General features: G+C 42.5%; 1 protein-coding gene and 1 long non-coding RNA gene across 3 annotated transcripts in view; one reads left to right on the top strand and one right to left on the bottom strand.

Annotated features, from left to right (window-relative positions):
- Positions 1 to 13,480, bottom strand: part of SLC23A2 (solute carrier family 23 member 2) — a 106,085-nt gene that overhangs the window by 56,539 nt on the left and 36,066 nt on the right. The window contains 2 exon segments of one of the 2 annotated variants that reach the window (NM_001109956.2): positions 1,945 to 2,043; positions 5,100 to 5,145. In NM_001109956.2, coding sequence (NP_001103426.2) covers positions 1,945 to 2,043; positions 5,100 to 5,111 — 111 coding nt within the window. In that variant the 5' untranslated portion in view covers positions 5,112 to 5,145. 2 annotated transcript variants of the gene reach the window in all.
- Positions 2,507 to 6,455, top strand: LOC119865629. Its single transcript, XR_005377645.1, has 2 exons — positions 2,507 to 2,638; positions 6,060 to 6,455. It is a non-coding gene; the product is annotated as an uncharacterized LOC119865629 (long non-coding RNA).

The following is a 13,480-nucleotide window of genomic DNA, read 5'->3' as shown; positions in this document are numbered from 1 at the left end:
CAGTTAAACAGGAAGATATCCTATATCACTAGCATCCAAGGAAATACTAATGTATCAAAGTTTAGACAGTGAAAAAGATTTTCAAACAGGTAAGTAAGTGTCTAGCATAAACGAGACAACAGTTCACTAGCCATCAGTAAAAAGTACTGCTATAGATGTTAAAAAGCCTTGAGTGTTAATGCTCCTTGCTATTCATTTCAAAAGATGATCATCATTTCCTGGATAATGGAAGTCTAAAATCATGACAGCCTATACCCTGGAAATTCTGGTGACTCTGATAAAGGACCCAGTATGCATAAATTGGATACTGCTAACAAGGCTGTGAATTCAGAAGTGGACTACAAGATATACCACTCGGATGCTGAGACCCAAGGAGGCCAGTTGGTTGCTCCCTGCCCAGATCCGTCTCTGTGGGCTGTGTCTCAGCTGCAGAGGTAGGCACTCACATGTCAACATGTCAAAAGCCGCTCCTTCAATTCTTGCACTCTGAGGAGCACCTCAGAATCCAATACCACAGGAATTTTAACATCTCAACATGTCTAATTGGCCTCCATAAAATTTATAATCAGTTGACCAAATTTATAATACCTCAACCAAAAAGCAATATTGGTCAAGATGGCCAAAATGGAAAAAAAAAGAAACTACACAGACATGTTCCAGAATTTCAATATAGTCTCCTTGTTCTTTATCATTTTAGTGATTACACTATAAATTTATGGTGCTAATTCCTAAGCTGTGTACTATATTTGCATGTATCAACTTTCTAATAGTCTGTTTCTAGAATATTTAGTGCACATTAACTAAAGTACAACCAGGGGCACCTGGCTGGCTCAGTCAGTAGAGCATGCAGTTCTTGATCTCAGGGTTGTGAGTTCAAGCCCACAGTGGGTATAGAGCTTACTATAAAAAAAGTACAATACAGTGGTTCTAGAATATAATGCTTCATTACAAAAACTGATTAAATTAGATTTTCACAGTGAAAATAAAATGTGCTTTAAAATTTAAAAGTCTACCAAATAAGAGTGGCCTAGTAGCCCAATTTTTTAAGCATCCAGGTCTTGATTTCAGCTCAGATGGTGACTTGGGGTCATGGGATCGAGCCCCAAGTCAGGCTCCACACTGATCGATCATGGAGCCTGCCTAAGATTCTCTCTCTCCTTCCCCCTCTGCCCTGCCCTCCTCTCTCTCTAAAAAATAATAAAAGTCTATCAAATGAAATTGAGAAGTCTTAGAGCTGCCATGCAATCTAGAAATACCCTAGAATCAAACTTTTCATGTAATAGGCATAGTGATTGATACAAAGTAAAAAAAAAAAAAAAAAAAAAATCAATCAAGGCATCTAGATCCTCCTTGGGCAGGCCTCTCCTGGCCTCTGTTAATAAAGTCACACAAACTGACCCCAAGGAGATGAGGCAAAAAAAAAAACAAAAACTTCTCCCACCTCAGCATGCGATTTCCATCATTCTGTTCATTATCACAGTCTACGTAAGCTATCTACTGGCTTTATTCTCATTTACTGCAACAGAGTACGTACAAGGCACAACACTAATATTACCTATGTTATTATTTTGTTTAAACCTCAGAACTGAACAGATGCTGACAATTTTTTCCTCCCATTTTGGAGATGAGGCAACTGATGCCCAGAGAGCTTAAGCAACTCCCTCGGGATCTGGGTCACATTAGCACCCAGACCGGAGTCCAGACTCCAACTCTGAACCACCTCCCCCTCAGCATACTGGCTGAGGCCTTTAAAAACAAAGACTTCTATATAGGTCTCACCTTAATTGCCATCAAGACAATTAAAAATTAGTCACTGCTACTCCTCATCCATTTCCACCATGAAGAGAACACAATCACTCAGGAGAGTAGACACAAGCCCCCAGGAAGGATAGCCACACCCTGCAGGGGGCCTGGGAAACAGGAGAGGCTGGAGCAAGGAGGTACCTTTTCTGCAATGCCATTTTCTGTCGTGTAGATTGCCATGAGCTCAGTGTCTTCATTGTCCTGCTCACCGCTGGACGTGGCACCTCCATTTATCACCACCTGCCGAGAAACAAAATCATTTACAGGCTGTTTCACTGTATATCATGCACTGCACAGAAACATTCTCCCCAGACGCCTTCTGTAATTTTTCTAACAGACACAAGCTGTGCATTTTTTGCCTACCAAATCAGCCAAGTTTCTAGTTTTCTTAAAGGAAATTCTGGGCACGTGTGCACTGCATCAGCAACTGTGTGTGTGCTTCTGACAGGGGAGAAATATACCACGAGTCTCACAAGGGGAGGCCCAAACTGGAGCACCCACAGAAAGCCAGGGGAGCAGGGCCTGCAGCACCCTCCAAGGCCAAGGAGGCCTGGCTGGGTGCCAAAGCTGTGTCTGAGCGAGGGAGAAGCATCCTGAGCTGCCTTGGTCATGATCCCTCCCAAGTCACATGATGACAACTCCGTGCTGTGGCACATCTGCCCGCCCCCCTCCCCACCAGTAATTCCGCAATCCTGATCGCCTAAGATGCTGACATTTCCCATCACTGGTTACTGTACAAACTAGCCTCCTGGTACATGCAGGCATTAACAGGTGGCACTGGACAGGCGGCCTGGGGCTATTCATACTGACACAATCTAGTTTCTGGGCCCTCAAGGTAAGGAGCAGAATTTTTTTTTTTTTTAATGATTTCTTTATTTATGAGATAGGGGGGAGAGAGGGAGAGAGGGAGAAGCAGGCTCCATGAAGAGAGCCTGATGTGGGACTCAATCCTAGGTCTCCAGGATCAGGCCCTGGGCTGAAGGCAGGGCTAAACCGCTGCGCCACCAAGGCTGCCCAAGCAGAACTCATTCTGAAGAGTGGAGGCGAACCCCTGGGAACCTGCAGATTACCACCCCTTATGCGTGCCCTGGTGAGGCACATGGAATCATCTTAGGTCCTGGAAGCCTGTAGCAAAAATCTTAAAATATTTTACTCTTTAGCCAAACGGCTCCATTTCTAGGAACCCATCTTGAAAAATTAATGCTGAAAATAACTATGCATGAATAATAGCACAACTGCATTTTTAAGGTACAGAGAAAAATTGACAAAGTACATAAAAAGCTTAAAATCTGGGGATCCCTGGGTGGCTCAGACGTTTGGCACCTGCCTTTGGCCCAGGGCGCGATCCTGGAGTCCCGGGATGGAGTCCTACGTCGGGCTCCCAGCATGGAGCCTGCTTCTCCCTCCTCCTGTGTCTCTGCCTGCCTCTCTCTCTCTCTCTCTCTCTCTCTCTCTCTCTCTCTCTATCATAAATAAATAAATAAATCTTAAAAAAAAAGTTTAAAATCTGGTATTGTAAAATATACTGAAAAGAAGAAAAAGATGAGTGATGGCTTAAAAGAAGGTCTAGCCACAAAGGTCGGCATCAATAGTTTATAAAGAACACCCACAAATCAATAAAACAATCCACAGGAAACGGGCAAATGACAGAGGTCTACAACTCACAGGAAAAAATTTAAATATCTAAAACACATGATAAGCTGTTCAACCTCATCTAAAATTATAAAGGAAATTTTTAGAAATTTTCATTTTTTTAACATAAATTAGGGGGATATTTTAAAAGGTGAATCCAGTGTTGACCAGGGTGTAGGGAGAAAGCTACCTTGAGTTATCTAAGAGATATGCGGCCCCTTGTGGAGGGTAATTAGGACCAGAAGAAAAGGGGCATTTTCTTGGATCAAGCAACTGCACTCATAGAAACTTATCTTCCAGGAATATCCACGCAAATAGTATATGCATTCAAGACTGATGACGGATATAAAAAAAAAAAAAACCAAACTGATGACTGATACTTAAAATGCTGAATCCCTGGAAACAAACATTAAAAAAAAAAAAGACATTAAACCAATGGAGAAAAAAAATAAATACAAATATCGTGAGATTATGGGATATCAAAATATATAATTTCAAAATTAATGTTGGGATGCCTGGGTGGCTCAGGTTGAGCGTCTGCCTTCGATTCAGGGCATGATCCCGGGGTCCTGGGATCAAGTCCCACTTCAGGCTCCCTGCATGGAGCTTGCTTCTCCCTCTGCCTGTGTCTGCCTCTCTGTGTCTCTCATGAATAAATAAATAGAATCTTTAAAAAAAAAAAAAAAGTGAAAAAGATTAAAAAGCCATTAAAAAAGAAAAAAATAATGTGCTGGTAAGGAAAGAATTCCCAAAAAATACTTTTTCTTGAAAAAGTCATAAAACAGTAAGTCTAGAACTATCCTAACTATGCTTTTAAAAAAAAATCGTTAACAGTCTGCCTGTTTGAACACTTGGGAAAGAATGCAGAAAGGCCCCAGACCAACAATAGGAAGGTTGCCCTAGGCACAGGCACTCCTTTGATTTTTTCACTCCCAATCCTCCTCTAACATTTGGGTCTTTCATAATCGGCATGTGTTTGTATGTTATTTGTATGCTGCGTTTTTAAACAAACAATAAAAAAGGTGTCCACCAGAATATTAACCATGGTTATCTTTAATCAGTGGGGCCATTTTCACCTTTTTCTCCTTCTCTATTTTGGGAATTTCCTATAATGAGGACAACTTCTTTTTACAAGGGTGAAGAAATTATAGACTCTAAAGATCTAATAATAAGCAGCATAGCTCAAACTGAGGAGGTCCAAACACCCTTCAATCCATTTGTTTTTTAATAGTTTAATAAATCAGTGAAAAATTAAACTTTTCATACAGGTTAATAACCCAAGTGTGAGGCTAATTTAAAAATATGCCAGAGAGCTCTACCAGGGCAGTATTTCCTTATGGCACTACAGATAAAGATTTCCAGAACTACCTTTTAAGTCACGTGATAGCTTTTTACACAAGTTACCTGGGTTTGGGGCATTTGTTTGCCCGTAAAACCAGCTGCCAGCAAGATGGACTTTCCCAGCCAAGTTCAGGTCCACAACAGGAAACTCTAACTTACTATTAGAACCATGCTCCAAGTCCTAGCACAGCAGTGCTCAGCCCACAGAGACGCCAAGACGTACACACACTCAGGATGAACTCTCTTGTAACAATAATGCTCAGTTACTAAGTCATCAAAGAAACCCAGATCTGATCCAAAGTCCTATCCTGGCTAAAACTCACCTTCATCTGCATTCACAGCCAGTCGCCGCAGGGAACAACTGCTCCGTGGGCGCAGGGCTTCTTTTCAGGGTGATGAAAAGATTTTGGAACTAGGCAGAGGTGATGGTTGCACAACACTGTGAATGTGTTAAATGTCACTGAATCGTTCGCTTTAAAATGGCTAAATTGTGTAAATTTCACCTCGATGACTTTTTAAAATTCATATGCTGGCACCAAACTTTGCAGACTTTGTCAGAATTTATTAATTCCCACGCCTTTTTGGACTTATTCCATACACACACTCACCAGGAGGTAAGTACCAAAAGATGCGAATGCTTCCCAGGCCAGGCAAAGGCTCACATATTCACTTGATGAACTCCATTGGTGCACCTGCTGTGCCCAGGCAATGAAGAGGCAGTCCTGCACCTCCTCCAAGAGCGCTGCCTGGAGTGGGGGGTCAGGCTAAGAAATTCTGACAGGACACAAGGCCCTAGCAGGGAGCCACGGAGCAGCGCCAAGCACAGGCCACTCAGATGGCAATGGGAGAGTGAAAGGGCGAGGTGCAGTAAAGGGCACAGCAATGGGAACAGAGGCTGCTACTGGGTACTGAAGACAGTGTTCTGGATAAGGTAGTCTGGTTCAGGAGAGAGCAAGGATGTGGCCCTAATGGTCCCGGAGCCTGCCCAGATGGGAGCACAGCATCACAGCTGCTCAGCTTTCCCCGGCAGGTGGGAAAGTATCCAGGCTACTGTGAAATCAATTACCTAGGTGCCTGGGTGGCTGTCCCCAAGGAGACTGGTGCAGGGAAGGGCAGAGAAATAAACTGGTACAAGGGCCAGTTTGGATTTGTAAGCCAATCCAAAGGTGTCTGATTCACAAAAATCAATCACTTACTTTACCAGGCCAGTGCGAGATGTTTACTTAACTATAAATATTATTGACCTAAATAACCTAACCATGATCTCTAACATATTTTCACAGGTCAAGCCATCCCCGGGGACCTGAGAGCCCACCTTCCATCCCCATCAGCTTCCTGTTCCAGAGTTGCACTGCTGCCCTTTACCTGTGCCACACTCATCCCCAAAGAGAGAACATGTCTAGCTCCAGCACTCCAACAACATCCTGGGGCAATGGAAACAAGCCTGGAAGGCAGGGGGGTGTTCTGGAGCAAGCGGGGGATGAACCAAGTTCCTACCGAAGGGAGAGGGGGATCTGGCACCAGAGAAGCAAAGCTGACAGGAGATGGGGACATGCCCACCAGGGTGCCCTCTGACCTGCTGCCTCCACTCTGTGTGTGTGCAGAAAATGACCAAACACTGCTGAAAAAACAACACTGGTTTTACTGTTTCTTCTGGTCTATTAAATTAGCTATTCTGATGATCTGTATGTTTTTTCAATGGGAAATTTTTAAAAATTAGACGTTAAAATCTGTTCAGGAAAAGCACTGACTTTAAGAGAAAAGGATAAAAATAATGTTGCTGATACTATCAAAGCTTCATATTTTTGAATCTCTAAATATTATTTCAACTGAAATAAAACATGACTGGGAAAGCTTCTTAAATATAATAAGGCAGGTTTTATTTTGTGTTATTAATAGCATGGCAGATAACAGGATCTTGGAATCTTTCATCTTAGGAAACTGATCTAGTGTTTATTTAAAAAAAAAAAAAAAAAACATTATTTTTGGGAACAAGATGTCCTTTCTCCCCCAAAACTATCTGAAAACAGACTTGATGGCTTTAATTTTTTTCTGCCAAACCAATAATGTATAATCACTCCATCAGCTGTGAACCAAGCAGCTTTTCTCTGCCTACATTTGTCCAGCTGATGGCTTGTTCCCAATTTGCAGGGCTCATGTTGTCTTTGTGTAGGAGGGTAGGTCCACTGCTCAGTAAACACATCTTTCTTACTCATGTGTTTTATTTCCAGTAAACAAAGATAATAATGCTAAAATGCTGGTTTCTAAACAGTAATCCTGAAATGGCTCAATATATAGGAAGCAGGAGAGACAGGAGGAATAGCGGAAGAGTGTCATGACGAGGGTCAGTATCGCAGCAATGTCAGTTTAAACCGTCAGTGAATGAGAGTGACAGTGTGAACCAGCAGCTGTGGACACCAGTAAGGTGAAGGGTACAGGGACCTGGAAAACCCCATGCTTCTGATCAGAGGTTCAGAACCTATCTGGGGTGGGGTATAAATCACCCACCACTCTCATACATCCAGTAGCTAAGGAGCCATTTTATACTTATTTTCAAAGTAAAAATGGAGTAACCCAAATTAACTGTTGTCTATTTTTTTAATAAGAGGGTAGCACGATTTTTACCCTCCTACACACACACTTGATTATTTCCTCTAGTATCCATTTCTACAATTAAAGTGTGTTTAAAGAACAGAGGTATCAGGATGCCTATGTGGCTCAATTGTTTAGACATGACTTCTAATAGGTCTGTGGCATTTCTGACCATTGGTATAGCTCAACATAGATAAAAGGGGTGGAGTAGACAGATTCACAAAGAATGTGAATGGCCAAGGAACACAAGAAAAAAGTGTTCCACTTCGTTAATATTCAAAACTAATATGTTTTGCAATAATGTTAACATGCATTAAGCTAGTATTTACTCTGGCAAACACTGAGAAACAACCCAAGGTCCCAATGAAGGTGCAAAAGTCAGATCCACAATTTGCTATTATGTCACAATTCCAAATTATGTTCAAGGGCATCAATATGCCAGGATAGAATACAAAGTTAGTGGACTTTATAAAGCAGTGTGTGCATACAACAGAATTTTGTAAAAGAACTCCCAAATTATTTGTTTCAAATCTCTAGAAAGAAATACACCAAAATAGCATACTGTTTTTCTAGTTGTAGGATTTTAAATGCATTTGTTTTTCCTCTCATGACATCATTCCATAGTTTCTAATTTCCCACAGTGAACATATTTCTCTTGTAAATAAAGAAGTTATACAAATAATGAAACGACAGAAAAGAAACCTAAGTGAACTATAAAAAAAAGATAAAGGAAAAGAACACCTCGGGATCCCTGGGTGGCGCAGCGGTTTGGCGCCTGCCTTTGGCCCAGGGCGTGATCCTGGGGACCCGGGATCGAATCCCACATCGGGCTCCCGGTGCATGGAGCCTGCTTCTCCCTCTGCCTGTGTCTCTGTCTCTCTCTCTCTCTCTGTGACTATCATAAATAAATAAAAATTAAAAAAAAAAAAAATTTAAAAAAAAAAAAGGAAAAGAACACCTCGGTTTTCTTGCTACTTCCATTTTATTCCAACATCACATTTGTACCATGAAGCCTGACGAGAAACGTGGATGCTTTAGAACAGGTAAAATCAGGGTAGTAGGGAAAAGAAGCACTGGGTCAACCTCCTATTGCTTACCTTCCTCCTCAAGTATTGTATCAAATCCTAACAGGAAATGAGTCTTTTCTCCATCAGAATTATGGACTTAGATTATAGTAAAGAAATCAATCTGAAATACCTTACCTCTCATTGTCAAAGCCAGGGATCCTGGCTACCTAGCTTAGGTAAATACAGGTTAGGAGTGAACAGAGAATTCAGAGGTAAAAGGTTCAGGAGGTATAAGAGCCTAGAAGGAAAAAAAAAAATCTTAAGTAGTCTAGGACATGGGCAGGAATGACAGACAGGGCTTGGAAAGGAACAAGGCCGGGCGGGAGGCAGGGAGAACAAAGACCCAGATTGATGTGAAGATCCGAAGAACGCAGTGGCCACAGGGATGGCACTGGTGGTGGGGAGGAGGAAGGGGAAGCCTGGGCAACTGCTTCTGCTGCACTCCCGTCACATCTGGTAAAGCTTAGAGCACAAAGCAAGCCTCAAAAAAAAAAAAAACAAAACAAAACAACAACAACAAAAAAAAACAAAAAACAGATTAGACAGGGTGTGCTTTCAGGCCCAGATTCTGTGGATCTGGCCACACACAAAGGAGACAATCAGCCGAAACACTCATCAACTTCATAAACCTTCTCTAGGAAGAGACTGCACCAACTCTGTTATTGTCATCATTTATACCAAACTGTGTCCCAACTAGTAGGTGGTAATTTTTAAATTACGATCATTTCTCATTTAAAACTACCAAAGCTCAGGGGTGCCTGGGTGGCTCAGTGGGTTGAACATCCAACTCTTGATTTCAGCTCAGCTCGTGATCTCAGGGTCAAGAGATCAAGCCCGGTGTTGGGTGTGGAGCCTGCTTAACATTCTCTTCCCCTCTCCATCTTCACCTCCCCCCCAACTCACGAGCACATGCACTCTCATAAATAAATAAACTACCAAAGTTTTATTTGAATTAAACGCTAAGATACTAGGGGTGTCTGGGTGGCTCAGTTGGTTAAGCATCTGACCTCCACTCAGGTAGTGATCTCAGGGTCCTGGGATCAAGGCCCAGGCAGGCCCTGCACCAGGCTCAGTGGGGAGTCTGCTTCTCCCCCTCCTTCTGCCCTCCCCCCACTCATGAGTACGTGCTCTATCTCAAATAAATAAAATCTTTAAAAAAAGAAAAAAGTTGAAATACTAAATACTATCTGAAACGAGAGCATAAAAATTAATTTTTAATAGGCACCTGGCTGGCTCAGTCAATGGAATATGCAACTCTTATTTTCGGGGCTGTGAGTTCGAGCTCCACCTTGGATATAAAGATTACTTAAAAATAAGAACCTTTAAGATAAATATTTAAAAGATTTTATTTACTTATTCATGAGACACACAGAGAGAGGCAGAGACACAGGCAGAGAGAGAAGCAGACCCCCTACTGGGAGCCCAATACTCAATCCCAGGACCCTGGGATCACAACCTGAGCAAAAGGCAGACAGATGCTCAACTGCCGAGCCACGCAAGCATCCCTAAAATTATTTTCTTAATATTTATTTGAGAGAGAGAAAGCATAAACAGGGAGAAGGGCCAGAGGGAGAGGGAGAAGCCTACTCTCCACTGAGCCAGGAGAGCCTGCCACAGGATCAATCCCAAGACCCAGATCATGACCAGACCCAAAGGCAGACCCTTAACCAAATGAGCCACTCAAGTGCCCCTTTTAAATTAATTTTTAAGACAAACTCTAGAAAGAAAGAAGGGAAGGAATCTCTCATACCATGCATCAAAATAATTTGCATACCATTTTTTCAGGGTTTTTACTTCAAAGCATGTATCAACTGATCCCCCCTTTCCAACTGATAGACTTTAAACAGAAAAGGCTGCTCGTCTTGGCTATTCAATTTTGACCTGTTAAGAGCATTCCCTCCCTAATCATGGCCACTCTGCAGTAGATTCAAGCTCCTACAGAAGAATGGAATTAAATCAACTCTCCTGGGAAACTGCAGCAAACACTCTCTTCCTCATCTGACCATTCTCAGAATTACACGTTGTCGATCCCAAGATCTAATTATTCTTCAGAAAGAGAACATTTCCTAAGATACCTATTATTACCATCCAGCTGAGACTCTGGGTTTTAAGATCTAACGACTCAGAGCCCTCTATTTTAGAATGCACAAGAAGAGACTCCATGGCACCTGGCATTTAACTCGTAAGAATGAGTCTTCTTATGTCTTCTATGCTTCCATGCTGGCTTTTAAACAGAAACATTTGCACCAAATCTTCTGCTGAAGGTGAGCCTATTCAAATCTGCCATCGCAAGGTCAGAGGCTTTGAGGAATCACAGCTACTTTTTTTTTTTTTTTAAGATTTATTTATTAATTCATGAGACACACAGACTGAAAGAGAGAGGCAGAGGGAGAAGCAGGCTCCTTGCAGGGAGCCCCATGTGGGACTCGATCCCAGATCCGGGGATCAGGCCCCGAGCCCAAGGCAGGAGCCCAACCGCTGAGCCACCCAGGTGTCCCATCACAGCTACTCTTATATGAATTCTTTGCCCACCCCTCCCCATGTCTGCCAAGATTCTTTCTCTTCAAGAATAAGAGGCAAGAGAAGGGAGGAAAAGGAGGAGAGATGGAACAGGAAAGAGAAAAGAGTGGCAGTCTTACACAGCTCGACTTTGAGCTGCTGGCCCCTGACCCAATACGTCTGGCTGGACCAGGGCTCTTTATCTGACTGCTGTATCATGACCTCCTTCCTTTTGTATATAGGCTTTCTCACAATCCATCATCTTCTTCTATTTAAGGTTTAAACTTTCCTTCCTTTACCAAGAACCTGAAAGACAAGGGTGATATTTTTACTGATGCTGATAAAATCCCCCAAGTCAATAGCCAATAAGGAAAGCCCTCCATTTTTCTAGTTTGCTGGATTACAGAAGTGGTCAAATTTGGCATAAATCTACAGAAGAGAAAAAGTGACTTTAGTAACTACAAAGTGGAAGGGAAGCAACCCAACTATATTTTCTGATCACTTTCATAACCTTCCAATTCAGAAATATTCCCTTTTAAATGCCTTGCTCTGTTTTCCACATTTCCTAATGTGAACATGTATGAGCAGGGTTTTTCGTGTTTTCAGACTTAACACACAAAAAAGTCTAACCACATGGAAGACTTTTCTAAAAGTTTCTCTGAAAGAGCTAAAATGTTTTCAGCTATTTGATATAGTTATGTTTGGTTGTAATCAAGGTCACCATAAGATTTATTATCCAAACCAGGACCCTTGTAGGAGTACAGGGAAACTGGATCGATGTGTATACAGAACAAGAGATCCAAGCCAGGACTGCCCCAGCACAAACCTGAACATTAGAGAGCCTGTGCATGACCCTCTTACAAGCCTCTCCTACCTAGTAACTTAGGAAACGGTTTTCTGTGCTACAAGAGGCCAACGCAAACAGCATTTAGAGCATATTTCAGCTAGTCACTCTGCACTAATGCAGCAGGACCTGTGCCCTGGCTGACAGAAGAGGACATGGCCATGCTGTTCTCCAGCTGAATGGCCCTAGGTCTTCCTCCTCTTGACCTGCTTTACTGAGACATTTTTCAGGACCTTGAGGTCATCTCCCCTGAGAATATCCGACAGGCCAGGCCCACTCCTATAGACATGGCTGAGCAGGGATCCCTCAAGGGTGCTCTCACAGCACATCATGCTGAATTCAAACCCTGACACTTAGGGTTTGATTGCAGACTTGCCATCTATCTCCTACTAGGCTGTAGCAGCTTGTTACGAAGTCTGTGTGGTGCCCACCCACTGGGAGGCATGATGGGTTCCTACCATTATATGGTTCTGAAGAAAATAAGCTAAGGGAAACAAATTATGGATTTGTATGAATGAGGAGTTTTTCTCCCACCCTTCCATAGAACTGAACCTAATGAAGCTACTCCTCAGTCCAGACCCCTAATGTCTTCAGACTAAAGAATGTACTTTTGGAACCTCAAGAGAGAAGACCCCAATAGTCTCACAGGGTCAATTAGAAGGAGAAGACATAAAACCTTAAGGAACCTTAAACACTACTGCCAGCTATGAACCTGGCACTACAACTCCGACGTGCTGAAACGGGCTGTACTATAGGTGGACCTCTGCCAACATTAAGTTCAGGCTATTAACCTGGTTTCCCCTGACATCCCCTCCAAGTTCAGGTGACACAAGAGCTCCCCACACAGAACTGCAGACCTTGTCCTGGCTGTCCTTCCTGGCCTAAGAAGTTAGGGTATAACAGTTCTTCAAGACTTTTTGCTATTTTTCTGGTTCTAATTTCTTGCCATCTGACCTTCACTCATATTACACATTTCCTAGTTGCCTTTAAAAGCACACAAATTTGCCTAACAAGATTCCTGTGGGATAAGGAGATCTTTTGTTGTTTCTCTTATTTAATATCAACTCTGATCACACAATCTAACTTCTGCAAATGCTAGAGCTTTGCAAAGCTCTTGTTCTCAAATGTGATCTATTCATCACTCTTCTTCTACATATGAATTTATTCTTTTTCTTTTTAAAGTACTGTCATGGATTTTTGCTTTACTTTGTTCAAAGAAACTAATTTCCCGAGTGCCTGAGTGGCTCAGTGGGTTAAGTGTCCAACTCTTGATTTTGGCTCAGGTCATGATCTCAGGGTCCTGAGATCAAGCCCTGTGTCATCAGGCATGGCACTAGGCATGGACCCTGCTTAATAGTATCTCTCCCTTTCCCTCCCCACGCCCACTCACACACTTGCATGCACTCTCTAATAAAAATAAATAAAAGATGAAGAAATCCTGACTCCCTTTCCATGCTGAGTTTCTTAAAAAAAAAAAAAAAAAAAAAAAAAAAAAATCAGCTTCTGCCACATTTGAGGAAGTTCTCATCCAACATAGGATGCAAAAGATCTCCAATGATAAAATCCCCAGCACGTGGCCACCAAAACCCACCCTCCTACCCTCGGCAACCTGCAACAACAAACCCTCCCCCAAAACTGGTTTGAGGAGCAGCCAGCTGATTCCTGCTGTCCCCGTTCCCTGCACTCCAGAGCACCAGTCTCT

The sequence above is a fragment of the Canis lupus genome, chromosome 24 (assembly GCF_011100685.1).
Source record: "Canis lupus familiaris isolate Mischka breed German Shepherd chromosome 24, alternate assembly UU_Cfam_GSD_1.0, whole genome shotgun sequence".
NCBI classification, from domain to species: Eukaryota; Metazoa; Chordata; class Mammalia; order Carnivora; family Canidae; genus Canis; species Canis lupus.
The sequence above is the reverse complement of the archived record's forward strand: the minus strand, read 5'-3'. Positions and strand labels throughout refer to the sequence as shown.